The sequence below is a fragment of the Rutidosis leptorrhynchoides genome, chromosome 3 (assembly GCF_046630445.1).
Source record: "Rutidosis leptorrhynchoides isolate AG116_Rl617_1_P2 chromosome 3, CSIRO_AGI_Rlap_v1, whole genome shotgun sequence".
Taxonomy (NCBI): Eukaryota; Viridiplantae; Streptophyta; class Magnoliopsida; order Asterales; family Asteraceae; genus Rutidosis; species Rutidosis leptorrhynchoides.
In genome coordinates, this window is record NC_092335.1 from 90,230,604 (window position 1) to 90,254,288 (window position 23,685).

Sequence of the window (23,685 nt, forward strand, 5' to 3'; positions counted from 1 at the left end):
ATCGGTTAAGCCATTGTAAGTACCCAACGTGTGAGATATCTTTGGCGCAGAGGGAGGCAGATATGCAGTTATATGCGGAGGAAACTTATCAAAGGTAGTTGGTAGCTCAAAAGGTGGTTTAACAGGGTCACCTTTGAGCCCTGCGAAGAAACGCCTCATCATATCCTGAACAAAATCAGGTTATAAAAATAGGTGGACCATGTCAGGAGGTGCCGCCTGCATAAATTGGCTTGCGAGATTCGCCTACCCCTGAATATTTTGCCATGCCTGCCCTGGCATCTGTGGATACAGCCAAGGCTGATTTGGAAAAGAAGGCAGGCTTGCAGGCGCGGAGTATACGGGTATCTGAAAAGGTGCCGAAACCTGTAGCGCAGATGCCTACGAGACCTGAGGATACGCCGCTATAAGCCCAACCGTATGCGCAGTGCTTTGCTGTTCTGCGGTTACCGGCGTCCAATGAGAATTGGCATCCGGAATGACACCGAATCCCCAACTATTAAGTAATTCCTGCGCGTCCACAGGAGTCAAAAACTGCGAAATTGGACGCGGTGGTTGCCAAGGCTGCAGCGGTGTAAACGATGAATTCTGCTGCACACTCTGTGTCTGCAAAGGGATTGAAATCGTGGTACTATAAATAGGTACCTGGCCACAACATACTACGTGCGGGCCTACTGTTTCACTGCTAATACCTACCAAGATGACCCTTGGATCCACTGCGGAAAAATCCAACCGCGTGGTGGTAACTGGCGAGTTTGCCCCCATCTGGATATATCGGCTTATACCTCTGAAAAGGCTCGCCGGATACAGGTGGAAGATAAGGTGCGTATCCCGTCCCTGTAGTCATAGCCTGCATATGCTGACTGCCAGATGGTGTGTTTTGATTATCCGTTTGAGTACGTTCCGACGAGTCCCCGGAAGTCATGATACTGTTAAAAGAAAAAATTCAAAAAATTTCGTGAATAATAAGCCTTATAATTCAAAACCTTTTAAAAGAAAAACCAATTAAACGGTCTTGAACTAATTCGACTCTCAATGAAAGCACCACTTGATCATGCATGTTTTCACCATAGGGTTTAACATGCCTGCTCAATACGTTAGGGGGGTTTAAGGATCTTAGAACGTGGCTCTCCGGTCCGGCTACCGTGAATAACCCTGGCCGACATGATGATGTCGGCGGGGTGGCCAAGTGATTAAGTCCACCTTTAATGACGATCGTCGATTAGAAGGCCCCAAATAAGGTTGTAGGTACTAGCTTAATGAAGGACTAACCTGTTAACCTTAAAGATACGAAGAAGGATGTTAATTACGTAATGTGAGCTGCAAATGGTGATTACGTAATGTTATGATCCCTGGAATGATAGTTAGGGTTTGTATATATAGGCAAACCCTAATTCTAGAACCATCCGAGATATTGGCAATCCCTTCCATAACAAACTCCCCCGAATCACGGATGTAATTATGGAAAAGATATCTACTTGTTAGCCAAGTAATCGCTGTGCCGAGAATAAAGGCATCAGATACGAATCCGCATACCGCATTGTGACAACCCGAAAATTTCCAACCAAATTTAAACTTTAATCTTTATATGTTTCCGACACGATAAGCAATATTTGTTAAGTTAAATTTCAAGAATTTTAAACTATGTTCATACATTCATTCAACCTCGACCAAGTTCCAACGATTCACGAACCATTAAACGAATATGATTATATATGTATATGTGTATATATATTATAACTTAAAACGTAAACAAAATATTAGATTAAATACTTTATATGATTGTATCTGTTTCAAAATGTTTATCAATGGAATTAGAAGATAAGATCAAATGATTGAATTATCAGATATATTGAATTATGATTACAAGTCTCTGTTGAAAGGCCCACGTTGATTTGAGAAATCTTTTCATTTTAACAATATTCGGAAAATGGTAAAGTGATTTATAAATATGAATAAATTGTCAATAATTGAGAACTAGACAAAGGATAGTGGAAGATTGAATCTCATAAAGACTCGATTGATCTATTTAGTTTCAAACGTACAAAAACGATTTCAGTTTAAAAAGAACTTTATTATTAAAACGTATATAACTTTTATAAATATCTAGAACCACTTTTGACAACTCATTACTTAACTAGTATGATAAAGATAACGATATTTATATTTTATTTTATTAAATATATATAACGATTTAAATTAATATTATATATATTTATACGCGTATTATACGTACATAGTTTTATACTTTTACTATACTTAAACTTTACCTTTACTTTATTTTTACTTTACTTTAACTTTAATAATTCATACTTTAATAATTCACTTTAATAATTCATACTTTAATAATTTACTTTAATAATTCATACTTTAATAATTCACTTTAATAATTCATACTTTAATAATTCACTTTAATAATTCAAAAATCTATTATAAATAGAATTCAATAGGTTTCATTATTTCATAAAAACTTGAAAATAGTTTTCTCTAAACTCTCTCAATCGATTTACATATATATATATTTACTCCGTATTATCTCAAGATATTATTAGTATACATAAAATATTACGACGGAGTGCTGTCCGAGTGAGTTCGAAGTTGTTTTTTCGAGTGGGATAGGATTAAGGAAATTATGGGTTATAGCTATGGAGGTGATTGAGTATGGTTCATGGTATGCTCGTGAGGTCAATATAGTGTTTATCATCTCCGTTGCGTTTACGTACATTTCCTGCAATATTGAATCTCAATATTGATATGTGAGTACTCATAATTTAATTTTTACATATTAATAGTGTATCCCTGACTAGTGCTCGAGTATATAGGATTATGCATGCTTGTACTTTTGATATTGCCATTAGATAGGTTATGTTGATTCCTGAATTAGTTACATATACGATTGAGATAAGGTATAAGATATGCATGTCGTTGGAAAGCTAGCGAAAAATAGTTGAATTTTGGTTTAAGAATCACTTGAATCCATGTAACGGTTAGAAAGTTATGAAATAAACAAATTGCATAATTAATTTCGTAATTAAAATTGCTGATGATAATTAGTGAACTAATTTTCTGGGTTATAAAAAGTGGTTATTTGGATTCTACTCGTCGAGTAGATGAATTTTCATATAAAGCACGTCTCGTTTCGTTGAACGGTTGTCAAGTTATGGACAAAAGAAGTTTTGCAAATTTTGATGAAATGTCAAAACAGGAACTGAAATTCTCGCTGATCTGCGTTGTTTCATATATAAAAAAAAAATACCACTGAATTCTTTGCTGTAAGGTCTAACAAACGAATCTGGCCGTTTGTCAATTCGAGTCTCGACGATTTTTCTAAAAATCATCAAAGTTGACGGTTTGGTCACATTTTAAAATTCTAAAAAGAGCTGAAACTTTTTTATTTAAAAATGTCAGTTTTGTATCAGTTGTCATGGTCGGCCTGATATGTGTTTACTCTTGCCAAAAATCATGTTATATCTTTGTGGTAACGAGAATTTGCAGGCTTTGACCGTTTGTCAATACGAGTTTTGAGGAATTTGCTAAAAATCTCCAAAGTAGGCTACTCGGTCACTTTTGTTAATTTATTAAAGCTGAAAAATTAACTTTGAAACGCCGAAAACGCGTTGGCAACTACGAGTTGTCTAGGTTTAGTTTACTTCTGTAATATTTATGCTTAATCTTTTTGGTAATGTGTAACTTTTATCTTTGGCCGTTTATCAATCGGAGTTCCGATAATTTTTCTAAAAATAGCTGAAGTGGCCCGTTTAGTCATGTTTGACCGAAAATCATTTTTGTATAAGTTATTATATATTTGCATGCGACCTCATTTTTACTTTGACCTTTGACTTTTGACTTTAACCTTTGACTTTTAACTTTGAACTTTAACTTTTCCTGTTAACTTTTCAGTTAACTTTTTGTGTTGATTTTCTCTAAAAAAAAAAAAAAAACCTAAAATACTATTTTATGATTATGAAACCATTTGTGTTACGTTGTTTCACACGTCACCTTTTACTAGAATCTTAATTGAGCATGAGTAATATAACATGTTACTATACTGTAGAGTCAGACTCGAGCTATAGGATAGGATTACACTATGACCTGACCTAAATTGCTATACAAATATTGACCAACATATAAATATATATAATTAATATAGGTTCGTGAATCCGAGGCCAACCTTGCACTTGTTCAATGACGTTATATGTATTTTTACTACGAAATACAGTATGGTGAGTTTCATTTGCCTTTTTACCCTTTATATTTTTGGGACTGAGAATACATGCGCTTTTATAAATGTTTGACGAAATAGACACAAGTAATTGAAACTACATTCTATGGTTGAATTATCGAAATCGAATATGCCCTTTTTTATTAAAGTCTGGTAATCTAAGAATTAGGGAACAGACACCCTAATTGACGCGAATCCTAAAGATAGATCTATTGGGCCTAACAAACCCCATCCAAAGTACCGGATGCTTTAGTACTTCGAAATTTATATCATGTCCGAAGGAGGATCCCGGAATGATAGGGGATATTCTTATATGCATATTGTTAATGTCGGTTACCAGGTGTTCACCTTATGAATGATTATTTTTGTCTATATGCATGTGACGTATATTTATGAGAACTGGAAATGAAATTCTTGTGGTCTATTAAAATGATGGAAATAAATGATTATGATAAACTAATGAACTCACCAACCTTTTGGTTGACACTTTAAAGCATGTTTATTCTCAGGTGTTAAAGAAATCTTTCGCTGTGCATTTGCTCATTTTAAAGATATTACTTGGAGTCTTTCATAGCATATTTCGAAGAACGTTGCATTCGAGTCATTGAGTTCATCAAAGATTATTATTAAATCAATTTATAGTTGGATAGTGGATATTATGAAATGGTATGCATGCCTGTCAATTTTCGATGTAAAGAAAGATTGTCTTTTAAAAACGAATGCAATGTTTGTAAAATGTATAATATAGAGGTCAAATACCTCGCAATGTAATCAACTATTGTGAATCGTTTATAATGTATATGAACGGGTCCTTTCAGTTGGTATCAGAGCGGTGGTCTTAGCGAACCAGGTCTGCATTAGTGTGTCTAACTGATAAGTCATTAGGATGCATTAGTGAGTCTGGACTTCGACCGTGTCTGCATGTCAAAAGTTTTGCTTATCATTTCTAGTCGAAAATCATCTGCTTATCATCCATAGGAAATTACCTGCTTATCATTATTAGTCTAGACACGTCTTGCTACATTAATTGCATGAGTAGTGTATAGACAAAATTCATATCTTAGCATATCTGCTAAATCATATCTTATCGTATCTTTTACTTTAAACTTTGCCTGACATATCCCGCAAATTCCTCCGTAATCTATGAAATGTTTTGATCTCTATATATAGATATCCTATGTAAATCGAATACCACCCGATAGCCGAAAAATCATTTTTATATAGAAAATCCTTTATCCAATCGTACGAAATGGAATTTGTCATCAGTTCAAGTCACTCGGATTCCGAAATGGAATCTCACTCAAGCTCCGAAAGCAGTGTGACCGGAATGGATCAACCAATCAGACATCACCTATTCTGGATGAATTGGGGATGGGTTCGTAGCCTCCTCAATCATTGGAAACAGGAAGAAGGCGATCCTTTCCATCCACCACATTGCCCTCTTGGCGAAGAACCTGAAGCACTTACCGACGAACCTGTTCGAAACACCATTTTCTCGCTCATTTCCAGAGTATCTCGTCACGATTATATATTACATCAAATTTTATATTTTATTTATCCGCTCGTTCCGACCGACAATCATCCTGGAATAATAGAAGAAGTCAACGAACTTCGCGCTCGGGTAGTGGCTTTGGAGAATATGGTGAAGAGATTACAAACACCAGCAGCAGCATCAGCAGCATAACCAGTAACACCATCATCAACGCCAATAGTACCATTACCACCCCAACCACAACCACGTCGTAAACCTCAAATTTACACTCTGTCCCACGAGCACCAATGTCATACGCCCTGTAGATACCAAGGAATACCAACAACAATAACCGACGAAGTATTAATTCATAACTTCATTGGAGAAACATTCCGCGCAGATTATGTAATCTCTAAAGTCTTAGAGATTATCCAATCTAGCCCTAACCATAAATCAGTTAAGCGAACCAAAATGATAGAAGGAAGAGTAGAAACCCTGACAAAAATGGTGTGTGATTAACAAGCTAAACTTGTTTTACCAACAGCATCAACAGTACCATCAGCGTCACCAGCATCATCAGTACAATCAACATCAGAATCAACAACACATATAACATCACAAACTCCGTCAGCTCAAGAATCACTATGGACATCATTACGAATCAATAACCCGTATATTGTATCAACGAGTTATGAAGAATTAACTCATTCCCTTTGAAGAAATTATATGTATATTTTTATATTTTGAAATAAAAATAAATCTTTCCGTGCTAAGCTATTGTGTGTGAATCTTAACTACTCGGTTAATTCATATTACAAATATGCAATAATGTACATCCTTCGGCCGCAACTTAACCAGCGTTAACTACAATCTTTGTCGCAATTCAACAAATTCCAATTCATAATAAATCAAGTATATATTTGATTTTACACTTTCATCATCGATGTACCCGAAACTTTTCAGATAACATCATTCGTACTTTGCGAAATTCACAAGAATTCCACGAACCGAACATCATACATCAACAAATAACGAAGTATTGATTCATAATTTCAATGTCATTAAAGAAATACTGCGTAAAAGTTATGTACTTTTTAAAGCCTTTAGGGATTATTCAATTCTAGTTTCAACCATAAATCAAATGAGTTTAATTTAACATTAAATCTATGTTACATCTGAAGAAAATATACATATATATATATTTTCATAAAGACTGTAATAAAATTCTTTTGTACAAAATATTAATTGTGAAATTTTTTTAACGGGTAGGTAATACCCGAGAGATATATAAATTCACAATTAATATATTACATTCTTCGAATCTGATTCAGCAAATCATCCATTATACTCCCTACTTTCACAACAATATACATTCTTTTATAGAAATCAAAACAACCATACTCATTCAAAATTTAATTACATATTCTGATTTTGAAATCTCAAAATTCAACTTGAGATATGACCAAAATCATCACTCTTAGATCCTTACATCTTTCACAAGCTATATTTTGACTTCAAAACTGTGTTAGAACATCAAATGTATGTTAATGATTACAATTTGTGTTCAAACCCTTCGAAAATTTCTGAAGACACTTCGAATGATGAGCAATCGAGATGATGATCCAACCACATGTTACCCACAGTTATGTACCCGAAAAACTCTTGAAACCAAAGTAAAAGTTTAAACAACGTATCCGCGTCAGATTCTTTAGCATTTATTAGCAAAAATAACTTTGCGACTCCTATTCAAAGTAGCTAGTTTTGTCACAGCTCCAGCAAGTCAACTTCGACTTTTCAGTCAGACTAACCTTATTATAACCTTGAGATATACACCATCGTTACCAGGGAACCTTTTACATTCCACCACATTATTAACAGATGTATCAACAACTTCATTACCCTTTGACTTTAGCCTCTCCAAAAAGTCATTATAATTATTCATTGAAACCCCATCATTTACTCATTCGCATCTTGTAATGAGAATTTCCATACGAATCATTGGGAATTAGCAATCAGTATTTTGAAATCTCGCAGCATGTCTACGCCAACAGTTATATGTGTATATATAACGTCTATCTTCTGGACTTAATTTGAATGTGAAGATTCTGAAAAACACTTCGAACTACGAATTGGTTCTCCGAAAATGGAAAAATACTGATGAAGCAGCAAAAAAACTATAAACGACCTTAACAGTAAAAGTTTGATGATAATGAATAGGTGTGCTGGCAAAGCGCAGAAAAAGAGAAGTCTTGGAACTGGAAAACGGATTGAGCAAAGTAGGAAGGAGGCTGTGGACAAATTACAAAGACTGAACCTGACTTCAAAGGATCCAAATAATTCAGTATCTGCCGAAGTCATTAATGAATACCTTGCTCCTGACTCTAAACCCCTGCGGACAATATTCTTCATCATCCTCTGATATTAGAAATTCTAAAATATCATCATATCTTTCATTATAAATATCCTCCATATTTCTGAAGATATTTTCTTAATTTTTCTTATTTGAAATCATTTACCTCTTCGCGCTATCTGTATTACATCATAAAAGAAACTATTTTAGTTTCTAAATTCTAAAACCTTCAAGTTTAAAATAGAAATATTTTGAAGTAGTGTTGGGAACTGAAGCATGAATTAGTATAATATAATGACACTTGATCAATGTGATTATATTACAGTAAGTCATGCTAAGTTTCTAAATGGAACGTGATGATTCACAGATCATAACATCATCATGTGCCATGTTATACGACTCTTGTATTCTATTTAACCTCTAAAATATCAAGAAAATATTTCTTGATGATTCGGCCTTTTCCAAGGTATTTTAGTAATTTGACAAGTCAAGATCGTGCCATCACGATTTCCTTCCTAGAACATTAACAATGTTCATTTCGAAATTCATATCTGTGAATTCTGGACCATTACAAGCGGTGCTTAATCGCAAGAAGAAGAAACGAAAGGACAAAACTCCGAAATAGAAATTGGGGTATAAATTGCAGCAAATAAAAGAGAGCATTAACTGTGAATGATAATGATTATAGAAGACAGAAGCAGAGACTTTGAAATATAAGGGAATATATAAAGCCCAACGACAAACCAGAAATTATAAACCATATATATCGATGCATATAGCAATATAAAGACACGGGAGAACTAGGAACACTATAAACCCAAGAGTATAGTAGAAGTAAATAGATTCTTCCGGCGGTAGATAAAAAAAAAGAAGAATGACCGATATGAAAGTTAGAAGTATATCGAGAATCAGAACTGGATGGAGTATATTGATGAATACTTTAAAATATGAGTTGAGGGGGAAAGAATAGAAGGTGATGAAACATGACTAGGAACTTAGAAATCAACAGATTTAACTCACACAATGGCAGAATAAGTGAATCAAACCCTCTAGTGAATAGGTAAAGTTTTTTTTTGATTAATTTAGTCAAACCACAACTAAATCAAGTGTGATTAGATCAACACCTAGAGCTATTATTCACCACCTGGGTAATTTGGACTGAGAGAGAATCGAAGGAGCTCACTAGATCTGAGTGTGTGTAACAAATGAGAGGCTTAACCTAAAATGAAGAACATAAGACTTTATATACCCCTGCTGTTGACACACCCATACGATTCATTCATCACACGTACGAGTTGGCTTCATCAACCGTACGGGTGATCACTCACTCGTGTCTTATCATTTAGGTTGTAATTGTGACTTAGCTCAGCATCAACCATGCGTATGAGCCTGTCAGCCGTACTAGTGAGGCTTCACTCGTACGTCTGACTAAGTCTAACATAGTCAAACATCTAAATCTCGTTCCTGCAGTTCCTGTAACCATATACAAACACGGATAGGATAATAACGAGCAATCATGGTGGCCTGTAAACTGTTGTACCTGCAATGGACGTGGGTAGATGTCTAGGGACTTGCATAAAATGCATCAACAGATGGTGTGAGTTGTAAGGAAACGAAGGAGGTGAATTTATAAGAAAATCTCCGACAGAACAATTAAAATGGACGATCGCATTTAAAGCGGATCCTAATTCCCTTGATTACCGGAGAGTCAAATCTTATTAAGAAGATTTTCTTCAAATCCCTTAAAATCTGGGAATCAATCATATCTACGTCAAATGATAAGATGAATCTACACTTACTCATTTCACTCTTCTATGTTACCTTCATTCGTACTCTTCATATAAATGAATTGTTTATCCAAAGTATTCGCTGATGATAAAACTCTAATTTTCAGCCCGTATGCATCATGAAAACATACTTATTATCATTCACGACCTTTCCACTCAAATTTCGGGACGAAATTTCTTTAACGGGTAGGTACTGTGACAACCCGGAAATTTCCAACCAAATTTAAACTTTAATCTTTATATGTTTGCGACACGATAAGCAATATTTGTTAAGTTAAATTTCAAGAATTTTAAACTATGTTCATACATTCATTCAACCTCGACCAAGTTCTAACGATTCACGAACCATTAAACGAATATGATTATATATGTATATGTGTATATATATTATAACTTGAAACGTAAACAAAATATTAGATTAAATACTTTATATGATTGTATCTGTTTCAAAATGTTTATCAATGGAATTAGAAGATAAGATCAAATGATTGAATTATCAGATATATTGAATTATGATTACAAGTCTCTGTTGAAAGGCCCACGTTGATTTGAGAAATCTTTTCATTTTAACAATATTCGGAAAATGGTAAAGTGATTTATAAATATGAATAAATTGTCAATCATTGAGAACTAGACAAAGGATAGTGGAAGATTGAATCTCATAAAGACTCGATTGATCTATTTAGTTTCAAACGTACAAAAACGTTTTCAGTTTAAAAAGAACTTTATTATTAAAACGTATATAACTTTTATAAATATCTAGAACCACTTTTGACAACTCATTACTTAACTAGTATGATAAAGATAACGATATTTATATTTTATTTTATTAAATATATATAACGATTTAAATTAATATTATATATATTTATACGCGTATTATACGTACATAGTTTTATACTTTTACTATACTTAAACTTTACCTTTACTTTATTTTTACTTTACTTTAACTTTAATAATTCATACTTTAATAATTCACTTTAATAATTCATACTTTAATAATTTACTTTAATAATTCATACTTTAATAATTCACTTTAATAATTCATACTTTAATAATTCACTTTAATAATTCAAAAATCTATTATAAATAGAATTCAATAGGTTTCATTATTTCATAAAAACTTGAAAATAGTTTTCTCTAAACTCTCTCAATCGATTTACATATATATATATATATATATATATATATATATATATATATATATATATATATATATATATATATATATATATATATTTACTCCGTATTATCTCAAGATATTATTAGTATACATAAAATATTACGACGGAGAGCTGTCCGAGTGAGTTCGAAGTTGTTTTTTCGAGTGGGATAGAATTAAAGAAATTATGGGTTATAGCTATGGAGGTGATTGAGTATGGTTCATGGGTATGCTCGTGAGGTCAATATAGTGTTTATCATCTCCGTTGCGTTTACGTACATTTCCTGCAATATTGAATCTCAATATTGATATGTGAGTACTCATAATTTAATTTTTACATACTAATAGTGTATCCCTGACTAGTGCTCGAGTATATAGATTTATGCATGCTTGTACTTTTGATATTGCCATTAGATAGGTTATGTTGATTCCTGAATTAGTTACATATACGATTGAGATAAGGTATAAGATATGCATTTCGTTGGAAAGCTAGCGAAAAATAGTTGAATTTTGGTTTAAGAATCACTTGAATCCAAGTAACGGTTAGAAAGTTATGAAATAAACAAATTGCATAATTAATTTCGTAATTAAAATTGCTGATGATAATTAGTGAACTAATTTTCTGGGTTATAAAAAGTGGTTATTTGGATTCTACTCGTCGAGTAGATGAATTTTCATATAAAGCACGTCTCGTTTCGTTGAACGGTTGTCAAGTTATGGACAAAAGAAGTTTTGCAAATTTTGATGAAATGTCGAAACAGGAACTGAAATTCTCGCTGATCTGCGTTGTTTCATATATAAAAAAAAATACCACTGAATTCTTTGCTGTAAGGTCTAACAAACGACTCTGGCCGTTTGTCAATTCGAGTCTCGACGATTTTTCTAAAAATCATCAAAGTTGACGGTTTGGTCACATTTTAAAATTCTAAAAAGAGCTGAAACTTTTTTATTTAAAAATGTCAGTTTTGTATCAGTTGTCATGGTCGGCCTGATATGTGTTTACTCTTGCCAAAAATCATGTTATATCTTTGTGGTAACGAGAATTTGCAGGCTTTGACCGTTTGTCAATACGAGTTTTGAGGAATTTGCTAAAAATCTCCAAAGTAGGCTACTCGGTCACTTTTGTTAATTTATTAAAGCTGAAAAATTAACTTTGAAACGCCGAAAACGCGTTGGCAACTACGAGTTGTCTAGGTTTAGTTTACTTCTGTAATATTTATGCTTAATCTTTTTGGTAATGTGTAACTTTTATCTTTGGCCGTTTATCAATCGGAGTTCCGATAATTTTTCTAAAAATAGCTGAAGTGGCCCGTTTAGTCATGTTTGACCGAAAATCATTTTTGTATAAGTTATTATATATTTGCATGCGACCTCATTTTTACTTTGACCTTTGACTTTTGACTTTAACCTTTGACTTTTGACTTTGAACTTTGACTTTTCCTGTTAACTTTTCAGTTAACTTTTTGTGTTGATTTTCTCTAAAAAAAAAAAAAAACCTAAAATACTATTTTATGATTATGAAACCATTTGTGTTACGTTGTTTCACACGTCACCTTTTACTAGAATCTTAATTGAGCATGAGTAATATAACATGTTACTATACTGTAGAGTCAGACTCGAGCTATAGGATAGGATTACACTATGACCTGACCTAAATTGCTATACAAATATTGACCAACATATAAATATATATAATTAATATAGGTTCGTGAATCCGAGGCCAACCTTGCACTTGTTCAATGACGTTATATGTATTTTTACTACGAAATACAGTATGGTGAGTTTCATTTGCCTTTTTACCCTTTATATTTTTGGGACTGAGAATACATGTGCTTTTATAAATGTTTGACGAAATAGACACAAGTAATTGAAACTACATTCTATGGTTGAATTATTGAAATTGAATATGCCCTTTTTTATTAAAGTCTGGTAATCTAAGAATTAGGGAACAGACACCCTAATTGACGCGAATCCTAAAGATAGATCTATTGGGCCTAACAAACCCCATCCAAAGTACCGGATGCTTTAGTACTTCGAAATTTATATCATGTCCGAAGGAGGATCCCGGAAAGATAGGGAATATTCTTATATGCATATTGTTAATGTCGGTTACCAGGTGTTCACCATATGAATGATTATTTTTGTCTCTATGCATGGGACGTATATTTTTGAGAACTGGAAATGAAATTCTTGTGGTCTATTAAAATGATGGAAATAAATGATTATGATAAACTAATGAACTCACCAACCTTTTGGTTGACACTTTAAAGCATGTTTATTCTCAGGTGTTAAAGAAATCTTTCGCTGTGCATTTGCTCATTTTAAAGATATTACTTGGTGTCTTTCATAGCATATTTCGAAGAACGTTGCATTCGAGTCATTGAGTTCATCAAAGATTATTATTAAATCAATTTATAGTTGGATAGTGGATATTATGAAATGGTATGCATGCCTGTCAATTTTCGATGTAAAGAAAGATTGTCTTTTAAAAACGAATGCAATGTTTGTAAAATGTATAATATAGAGGTCAAATACCTCGCAATGTAATCAACTATTGTGAATCGTTTATAATGTATATGAACGGGTCCTTTCACGCATAAAGCACACAATCTCACGCATACGCACACTAGTTAGCGCCCGCATACGTATGAAATGCGCATGCGGGTTGCGGTATCATTAATAACAATGTCCAGTTTTATTAAATAACTACGAGTCGTAAATAGTTTTATTATATTATTTCATTACGTTTATAATATCATAATGTAGTACTTACTGCAACGACGGAATCACGAGCAGCAACAGTTAAGATATCAGCACATGATACTACAGAACGACGACAAACTTTGTCGACCTCAGATTTGATCTTGTCAATAACCTCAAAACCTCTAGCCGAGTTTGCATTTGGGCCTGCATTTTTCTCACTGTCGATAGTTGACGTTTGATCCAAAAGAATAGAAGCATCACTTCCCTACATTATATAGTATACACAAAACAAATTAGCTTTTAACAAAATGAATCATGACAATATTCATTAGTTACAAAACCATAAGAATAAAACTAAGTTTCTATCTTATAAGTTACTTACATTAACAAGGCAATCATGAAAATGAAGATGTAATAAAGAAGCGCCCATGCGGCGTTCTTGTGCCACTGCTTCTTCTACCACGCGTTTGATGGTTGGTAAAACTTCGGGGCAAACTCGATTGTAGTAACTCGATGACAAAGCCGAAGCAGAAGATGCGGGGAAGATCGAAAAAACAATTAAAACAAAGAGAGCTAAGATGCTTATAGTGTTCATTTTCTGCGTAGCTAGTTGGTTACCAAGAGGGTCGTGTAGTACAAAATGCTTTTGTTTATAAGTTTTGTTAGTATATATGTTGTTGCGGTCGTATGTGGTATTTATAAGGGTCATCGATGCTTAAGGGCGTTGGTTTTAGAAGTGGCCAAAGACAAAAACTGATGTCAATATTATAGATATAACTAGTTATCGAACCCTCGCTTCGCGCCGGGAGTTCGGTTTTCAATGTATTTTATTGCGTTTAGTAAATTATTTTGTGTATTGCGTTTAGTAAAATTATTTTGTGGCTAACGATGATGTCGTTGAAGCGCAACTCGAGTCGAACTAAAAGGTATAACCCGTGAGAGATTTAAATGTTTTTTTAAATTAACAATATATGTGCATCTCCGCGTTTCGCTATGGAATTGTCGACTGTTAAAAATTTAACGCAAAATCAACGTGTATGAAAAGTACCCCAAATATTTAGCATTTTTTAAAAAGCGTCCGTTTTGCGTATTGCTAGTGACATTGTGTTCCTAAAATTATTTCGAGTTTAACGATGGTGTCGAAAAAATTTAACACGTTACGAGCGAGAAAATATGACCCGTTGAATATTTGGGTGGAGTTTTTTTAAGATTTTTTATGAAAATGGTTATTTGACACTTTACCCCCCTGTTTGGGGGGTGGATTTGAATTTTTCAAAAAAGTGTGGGGGGCGTTGTTGGTAAAATGAAATTTAGTTAAAATTTTAAAAAAAGGTGAAAAGTCAAAAATGCCCCTGGTTACTACTCATAACTTTTGTCTATTAGTTAATATGTAAATATTACAATAAGATAACTTGTCAAAGTGAACAAGATTGTAGGAGACTAGGTTTTGTTATAATACAAGCCACAAAGTCATGGATGATCAATTTCACCTTACTTATTACCCATGCTTGTCGTTGAAATCATGGATAGTGTATTTAAATAATGAAAGGCTATATGTGTTATTGTAGGTATACTATTTCCTCAAAGACTTTGGTAAATCTGCCAAATAAATTGTCTACTAAATATTACAATTTAGCCATCATGTATTACTATAAAAGGACCATCATGTTTGCTCATTGAATAGTTGAAGTAGCACAATTTCTTCAATCTATACTTCTTGTAGCATATTTTATCTTTTGTTATAAAAATATAATTACAAGTCTACAACTATAGATTAGGCAATTAAGGGTAGTTATAAACTACTAGAATTATAACACGTTATCAGCACGAAGTGCTCAATATAATCAATGTTTATTTAAGCAAGCATAAGTCACTAATCAAGGTAAGAAATTCTTTAACGATATCTTCTATTATTTATTAGTAAGGTAAATATTATTATCATCATAAGTAAAATTATATTTCTGTAATCTAACTTTTATTAACTTCACTAACATTTATATTTATGTTATTTAAGTTATATATGGTCGGTTATACCGCCTGAATTATATTTATGTAATCTAACTTTTATTAACTTCACTAACATTTATTTTTATGTTATTTAAGTTGTATATGGTCGGTTATACCGCCTGAATTATATTTATGTAATCTAACTTTTATTAACTTAACTAACATTTATTTTTATGTTATTTAAGTTATATATGGTCGTTATATCGCCTGAATTATATTTCTGTAATCTAACTCTTATCAACTTCACTAACATTTATATTTATGTTATCTAACATTTATGATTACTTATGCAATTAATCATTATTTATTTCATGCATACTAATGTTTATTCTTAAAATTTATTATTTATGCATAATATGTTTATTCTCTTAATCTTCGTATTTATACTAAACATATTTATACTAAATGTATTTATAGTAATCGTATTTATACTAATAAAATTCTTTATTAAAATAATTATTAATATAACGAGTACATAACAGTCGCTGACGTCAACTAACGACGTTACAACGGTCATATATACATAACGGTTGTTAACGTCAACTGACGACGTTACAACGACTATATTTTTCAATTATAAAATAAACATCTCTGTTTTTCACATTTTCACAAATCAATCTTCATTTTCTCAGATTACCACTCTCAAAAAGTTTTTTGTAAAGATGATTCACACAAGGATGATTTTTCCTATTGTATTGGTCATACTAACTATCATCATTGTTGCTAATATACCACGGGGTGAACCTGTATTCTATCCTGCTCTTGTGGTTTTATCATTTGTAATCATACCATTATTCTGTTGTTTGCTACTTGTGAATTTAAAATGATTCTAATTTCATGTTGTTAGAAATTAATTATGATTATGATTTATGTTGTTCATCTTTTTGATAATAGAAATTGTCAAATTTGAAAAGGCTTAAATTTGCTCCTTTAGAATCAAGTGGGAACAACTACTTAACATGGGTTATGAATGTAGAAAAACAACTCGAATCAATCGGTATTTTAGAAAACCTGAATGAAAATAACAATTGTTCCGAACAAGAGAAAGCAATAGCAAGTATTTTTCTTAGCAAACATATTGACGAGTCCTTAAAATCTACATATTATATGATCGAAGATCCAAGTGTATTATGAAAAATACTCAAAGATAGATACGATATTAATTATCAAGAAATAACGGTGATCCATGAAAGAATAAAATTGAAGATGTTAGTAGACGCTCTTATAAGAATCCCGGAGATTCTTATTAGTGATCTGGTAACGTGGATCATCAGTCTAGTATTTCTTGAATACATGAACATCTTGTTTATCTCTACAAATAAGTCCCAAAAGAAAAGAAAACGAGAGTGAATCTGTTGAAAAATCTTGATTAAATAAACCTTGAGCTACCTTGAGACTTGAATGGTTTGAATTATCTAAGATGCCTAGCTTGTTATGTATCACTCATAAATAAATGGTTTTAGACCATAACACATATGTTTATTAAGTGTTATCTTTTATGTACTTCAGATTGTAACTTGTTTGCAGGTAATATAATTTGATTATCTTGCTGAAATATAACTCATTATTTGCTTATTTTATTTGAAGTTTTAGTATGAATCCTGCTGAAATACAACATCAATTAAATGGTAAAGACCTATGTATTGCAGATAGTGGTAACATACACACTATGATCAAATCTAAGAAATATTTCATTGATTTAAATCAAATGAAGGAATTATAAATACTATATCAGGTCTTGCAAACTTGATATAAGGAACGGAAAAGGCAAAAATTCATATTACCAAATTGTACGAATTTTTTGATAAACAATGCTTTGTTTTCTCCCATATCAAAGAGAAATTTGTTAAGTTTCTCTGATATATATCATAATGGATATGATTAAAAGCTCATATGATAAAAAGCACATATGATAAAAAGCACATCGCATATGATTAAAAGCGCATATGATAAAAAGCGCATATGGTGAAAAATGCATATGATGAAAAGCGCAGCACATATGATTAAAAGCGCAGCGCATATGATTAAAAGCGTATATGATAAAAACCGCATATGATGAAAAACGCAGAGCATATGATTAAAAGTGCATATGATAAAAAGCGCATATGATGAAAAGCGCATATGATGAAAAGCGCAGCGCATATGATTAAAAGCGCAGCGCATATGATTAAAAGCGCATATGATGAAAAGTGCATATGATGAAAAGCGCAGCATGTATGATTAAAAGCGCATATGGTGATTAATGAAAAAACACATATGGTGATTAATGAAAAGCACATATGGTAATTAATGAAAAGAATATTGAGAAAAAAATAACCAATGTTTCTTGAAAGAATTCAAGGTTATATATATGGACCAATTCATCCATCATGTGGACTATTTTGATATTTCATGGTTCTAATAGACGCATCTAGTGGATGGTCTCATATTTATGTGTTATCAAGCCGTAATATGGCATTTGCAAAGTTTCTTGCACAAATTATTAAATTGAGAACACATTATTCTGATTACACCATTAAAAGGATGAGACTTGATAATGCTGGTGAGTTAACATCTCAAGCATTTAATAATTATTATATGTCTACAGGGATTGTTGTTGAACATCCAATTGCTCATGTGCATACACAAAATTAGTTTAGTTGAATCAATAGATAAACGCTTGCAGCTAATAACTAGACAATTGGTAATGAGTACAAAACTTTCAATATTTATCTGGGAACATGTAAATTTACATGATACGACATTAATTTGCATTAAACCAAGTGCAAGTCATAAATATTCTCCGTTACCAACTTAATTTTGGTCGAGAGACAAATATTTTCCATCTTAGAATATTTGGTTGTGCAGTGTATTTTTAATTGCACCACCACAATAAATGGTTCCTCAAAGAAGGATTGAAATATATATTGGATATGAAACATCTTTAATCATAAGATGTATTGAATCCATAACGGGTGATGTTTTTACAGCACATTTTGCTGATTGTCACTTTAATGAAACATTGTTCCCTAGATTAGGGGGAGAAATAAAAAATAAAGAAAATGATGTTTCATGGTATGAACCTCAATAAATGTATCTTGATCCTCGCACAAAAGAATGCGAGGTCGAAGTTAAAAAAATAATGCATATGCAAGAACTTGCGAATAAATTGCCCGATGCATTTACAGATACAAAAAGAGTGACTAAATCATATATACCAGCAGCAAATGTTCCAGCTCGAATTGAAATTCCAAAAGCTAGCAATAATATCACTTTTGAGTCTTTGCAAACGTGGGAGACCAATTAGTTCCAAAGATAAAAAATCCTCGAAAAAGAAAATCAGCTGATAATGAGGTAAAACAACGTGTTCAAGAAGAACCACAAATCAATATTCCTTCTGCAGAGGATATTGACGATGTAAATACATAAAGTGCAATAAATTATGCAATATCATGAAACCGAATCAAAATGACAAATATTGATTTTTCATATAATCTTACAATGACATCATGAATAAAGATGATGATCTGGAACCAAAATCTGTCATTGCATGTCAAAATAGACATGGTTGGACTCAATGGAAAGGAGTAATACGAGCTGAATTAGAATCGCTCAATAAAAGAAAAGTTTTCGAATCAATCGTTATCACTTTTAAAGATGTGAAACGTATGAGATAAAAAATAAATTTTTATCCGAAAAAGAAATAAGAAAAAATGAAGTTACAAGGTAAAGCTAGACTTGTAACTCAAGATTTCTCTCAAAGACCATGAATGGATTATGAGAAAAATTTATTCTCCTGTTATGGATGCAATTACTTTTAGACACTTAATCAGCCTAACAGTTTCTAAAAAAATTAGAAATGCATCCCATGGATGTTATTACTACTTATTTAAATGAATCACTTGATAGTGATATATACATGAATATCCATGAAGGGTTTAAGGTATCAGAAGAATCTAATGCAAAACTCAAAGAAATGTATTCCATTGAATCACAAAGATTTTTATATGAGTTGATACAATAGTATAACTAATTAAGTGATTAAGAAAAAGGGTATACAAATAATCTTATTTGAACATGTGTTCTTATTAAGAAAACAATATCCGGATATGTGATCATAGCCATTTATGTCGATTATCTTAACATCGTAGGTACAAATAAAGAGATCCATGAAGTCATTCAACTTCTAAAGAAAGAATTTGAAATGAAAGATCTCTGAAAAACCAAGTATTGCCTTGATTTGCAGATTGAGCATATGCCTAATGGTTTACTTGTACATCAAACAACTTATACAGAAAAGATTTTAAAACGTTTCAATATGGACAAGGCAAAACCATTAAGTACTCCTATGGTTGTTAGATCACTTAATGTTGACACTGATCTATTTCGTCCCTGTGAAGATCATGAAGATATCCTAGGACCAGAAGTACCATATCTTAGTGCAATTGGAGCTCTTATGTATTTTACAAATTATACAAGACCTGACATTTCTTTTGCAGATAATTTGTTGACAATGTTCAGCTCAGCCCCTACCAAAAGACATTGGAATGGGATCAAACAAATAGTTTGATACATTCGGGGAACTACTGATTTATAATTATTTTATTCTAACAACTCGAAACAAGATTTGTTTGGTTATACAGATGCAGATTATTTATCTGATCCATATAAAGCTAAATCTCAAACTGGATATGTATTCCTAAATGGAGGCACCGCAATATCATGACGTTCTCAAAAACAAACACTTGTTGCAACATCATCAAATCATGCCGAAGTGATTGCATTACATGAAGCCACTCGGGAACGTTTTTGGTTGAGATCAATGACACAACTCATTACTGATTCTTGTGGACTAGAACGCGATAAAAGTCCAACAACTATCTATGAAGATAATGCAGCTTGCATAGCACAGATGAAAGAAGGGTATATCAAAAGTGGCCGAACAAAACACATACATGCTAGATTATTCTCATACACTCAAGAACTCATTAAGGACAACCAAATTGAAATGAGATATGTTCAATCCAGCAAAAACTCTGCTGATCTTTTCACCAAAACACTTCCAACGGCTATTTTCAGAATGCATGTTCACAATATTGGCATGAGGCTTGTTCAAAAGATGTAACAACTCAACGATGTCCACTTGAGGGGGAGTTAACTCATGATGCACTCTTTTCCCTTAGCTAAAGTTTTTTCCCACTGTGTTTTCTTTAGCAAGGTTTTTAACGAGGCAGTACTAGTTGATCTCTAATGAAACAAAAATTGTCATCCAAGGGGGAGTGTTATAATACAAGCCACAAAGTCACGGATGATCAATTTCACCTTACTTATTACCCATGCTTGTCGTTGAAATCATGGATAGTGTATTTAAATAATGAAAGGCTATATGTGTTATTGCAGGTATACTATTTCCTCAAAGACTTTGGTGAATCTGCCAAACAAATTGTCTACTAAATATTACAATTTAGCCATCATGTATTACTATAAAAGGACCATCATGTTTGCTCATTGAATAGTTGAAGTAGCACAATTTCTTCAATCTATACTTCTTGTAGCATATTTTATCTTTTGTTATAAAAATATAATTACAAGTCTACAACTATAGATTAGGCAATTAAGGGTAGTTATAAACTACTAGAATTATAACACGTTATCAGCACGAAGTGCTCAATATAATCAATGTTTATTTAAGCAAGCATAAGTCACTAATCAAGGTAAGAAATTCTTTAACGATATCTTCTATTATTTATTAGTAAGGTAAATATTATTATCATCATAAGTAAAATTATATTTCTGTAATCTAACTTTTATTAACTTCACTAACATTTATATTTATGTTATTTAAGTTATATATGGTCGGTTATACCGCCTGAATTATATTTATGTAATCTAACTTTTATTAACTTCACTAACATTTATTTTTATGTTATTTAAGTTGTATATGGTCGGTTATACCGCCTGAATTATATTTATGTAATCTAACTTTTATTAACTTAACTAACATTTATTTTTATGTTATTTAAGTTATATATGGTCGTTATATCGCCTGAATTATATTTCTGTAATCTAACTCTTATCAACTTCACTAACATTTATATTTATGTTATCTAACATTTATGATTACTTATGCAATTAATCATTATTTATTTCATGCATACTAATGTTTATTCTTAAAATTTATTATTTATGCATAATATGTTTATTCTCTTAATCTTCGTATTTATACTAAATATATTTATACTAAATGTATTTATAGTAATCGTATTTATACTAATAAAATTCTTTATTAAAATAATTATTAATATAACGAGTACATAACAGTCGCTGACGTCAACTAACGACGTTACAACGGTCATATATACATAACGGTTGTTAACGTCAACTGACGACGTTACAACGACTATATTTTTCAATTATAAAATAAACATCTCTGTTTTTCACATTTTCACAAATCAATCTTCATTTTCTCAGATTACCACTCTCAAAAAGTTTTTTGTAAAGATGATTCACACAAGGATGATTTTTCCTATTGTATTGGTCATACTAACTATCATCATTGTTGCTAATATACCACGGGGTGAACCTGTATTCTATCCTGCTCTTGTGGTTTTATCATTTGTAATCATACCATTATTCTGTTGTTTGCTACTTGTGAATTTAAAATGATTCTAATTTCATGTTGTTAGAAATTAATTATGATTATGATTTATGTTGTTCATCTTTTTGATAATAGAAATTGTCAAATTTGAAAAGGCTTAAATTTGCTCCTTTAGAATCAAGTGGGAACAACTACTTAACATGGGTTATGAATGTAGAAAAACATCTCGAATCAATCGGTATTTTAGAAAACCTGAATGAAAATAACAATTGTTCCGAACAAGAGAAAGCAATAGCAAGTATTTTTCTTAGCAAACATATTGACGAGTCCTTAAAATCTACATATTATATGATCGAAGATCCAAGTGTATTATGAAAAATACTCAAAGATAGATACGATATTAATTATCAAGAAATAACGGTGATCCATGAAAGAATAAAATTGAAGATGTTAGTAGACGCTCTTATAAGAATCCCGGAGATTCTTATTAGTGATCTGGTAACGTGGATCATCAGTCTAGTATTTCTTGAATACATGAACATCTTGTTTATCTCTACAAATAAGTCCCAAAAGAAAAGAAAACGAGAGTGAATCTGTTGAAAAATCTTGATTAAATAAACCTTGAGCTACCTTGAGACTTGAATGGTTTGAATTTTCTAAGATGCCTAGCTTGTTATGTATCACTCATAAATAAATGGTTTTAGACCATAACACATATGTTTATTAAGTGTTATCTTTTATGTACTTCAGATTGTAACTTGTTTGCAGGTAATATAATTTGATTATCTTGCTGAAATATAACTCATTATTTGCTTATTTTATTTGAAGTTTTAGTATGAATCCTGCTGAAATACAACATCAATTAAATGGTAAAGACCTATGTATTGCAGATAGTGGTAACATACACACTATGATCAAATCTAAGAAATATTTTATTGATTTAAATCAAATGAAGGAATTATAAATACTATATCAGGTCTTGCAAACTTGATATAAGGAACGGAAAAGGCAAAAATTCATATTACCAAATGGTACGAATTTTTTGATAAACAATGCTTTGTTTTCTCCCAAATCAAAGAGAAATTTGTTAAGTTTCTCTGATATATATCATAATGGATATGATTAAAAGCTCATATGATAAAAAGCACATATGATAAAAAGCACATCGCATATGATTAAAAGCGCATATGATAAAAAGCGCATATGGTGAAAAATGCATATGATGAAAAGCGCAGCACATATGATTAAAAGCGCAGCGCATATGATTAAAAGCGTATATGATAAAAACCGCATATGATGAAAAACGCAGAGCATATGATTAAAAGTGCATATGATAAAAAGCGCATATGATGAAAAGCGCATATGATGAAAAGCGCAGCGCATATGATTAAAAGCGCAGCGCATATGAT

At 32.0% G+C, this 23,685-nt stretch overlaps 1 protein-coding gene across 1 annotated transcript in view; it reads right to left on the reverse strand.

Annotated features, from left to right (window-relative positions):
- Positions 1–14,287, reverse strand: part of LOC139900187 (peroxidase 70-like) — an 84,517-nt gene extending 70,230 nt beyond the window's left edge. Inside the window, exons 1-2 of the mRNA XM_071882981.1 lie at positions 14,075–14,287; positions 13,763–13,957 (exon numbers count right to left, since the gene is read on the reverse strand). Coding sequence (XP_071739082.1) covers positions 13,763–13,957; positions 14,075–14,287 — 408 coding nt within the window. The remainder of the gene's footprint in view (positions 1–13,762; positions 13,958–14,074) is intronic.
- Positions 14,288–23,685: the final 9,398 nt, after the last annotated feature.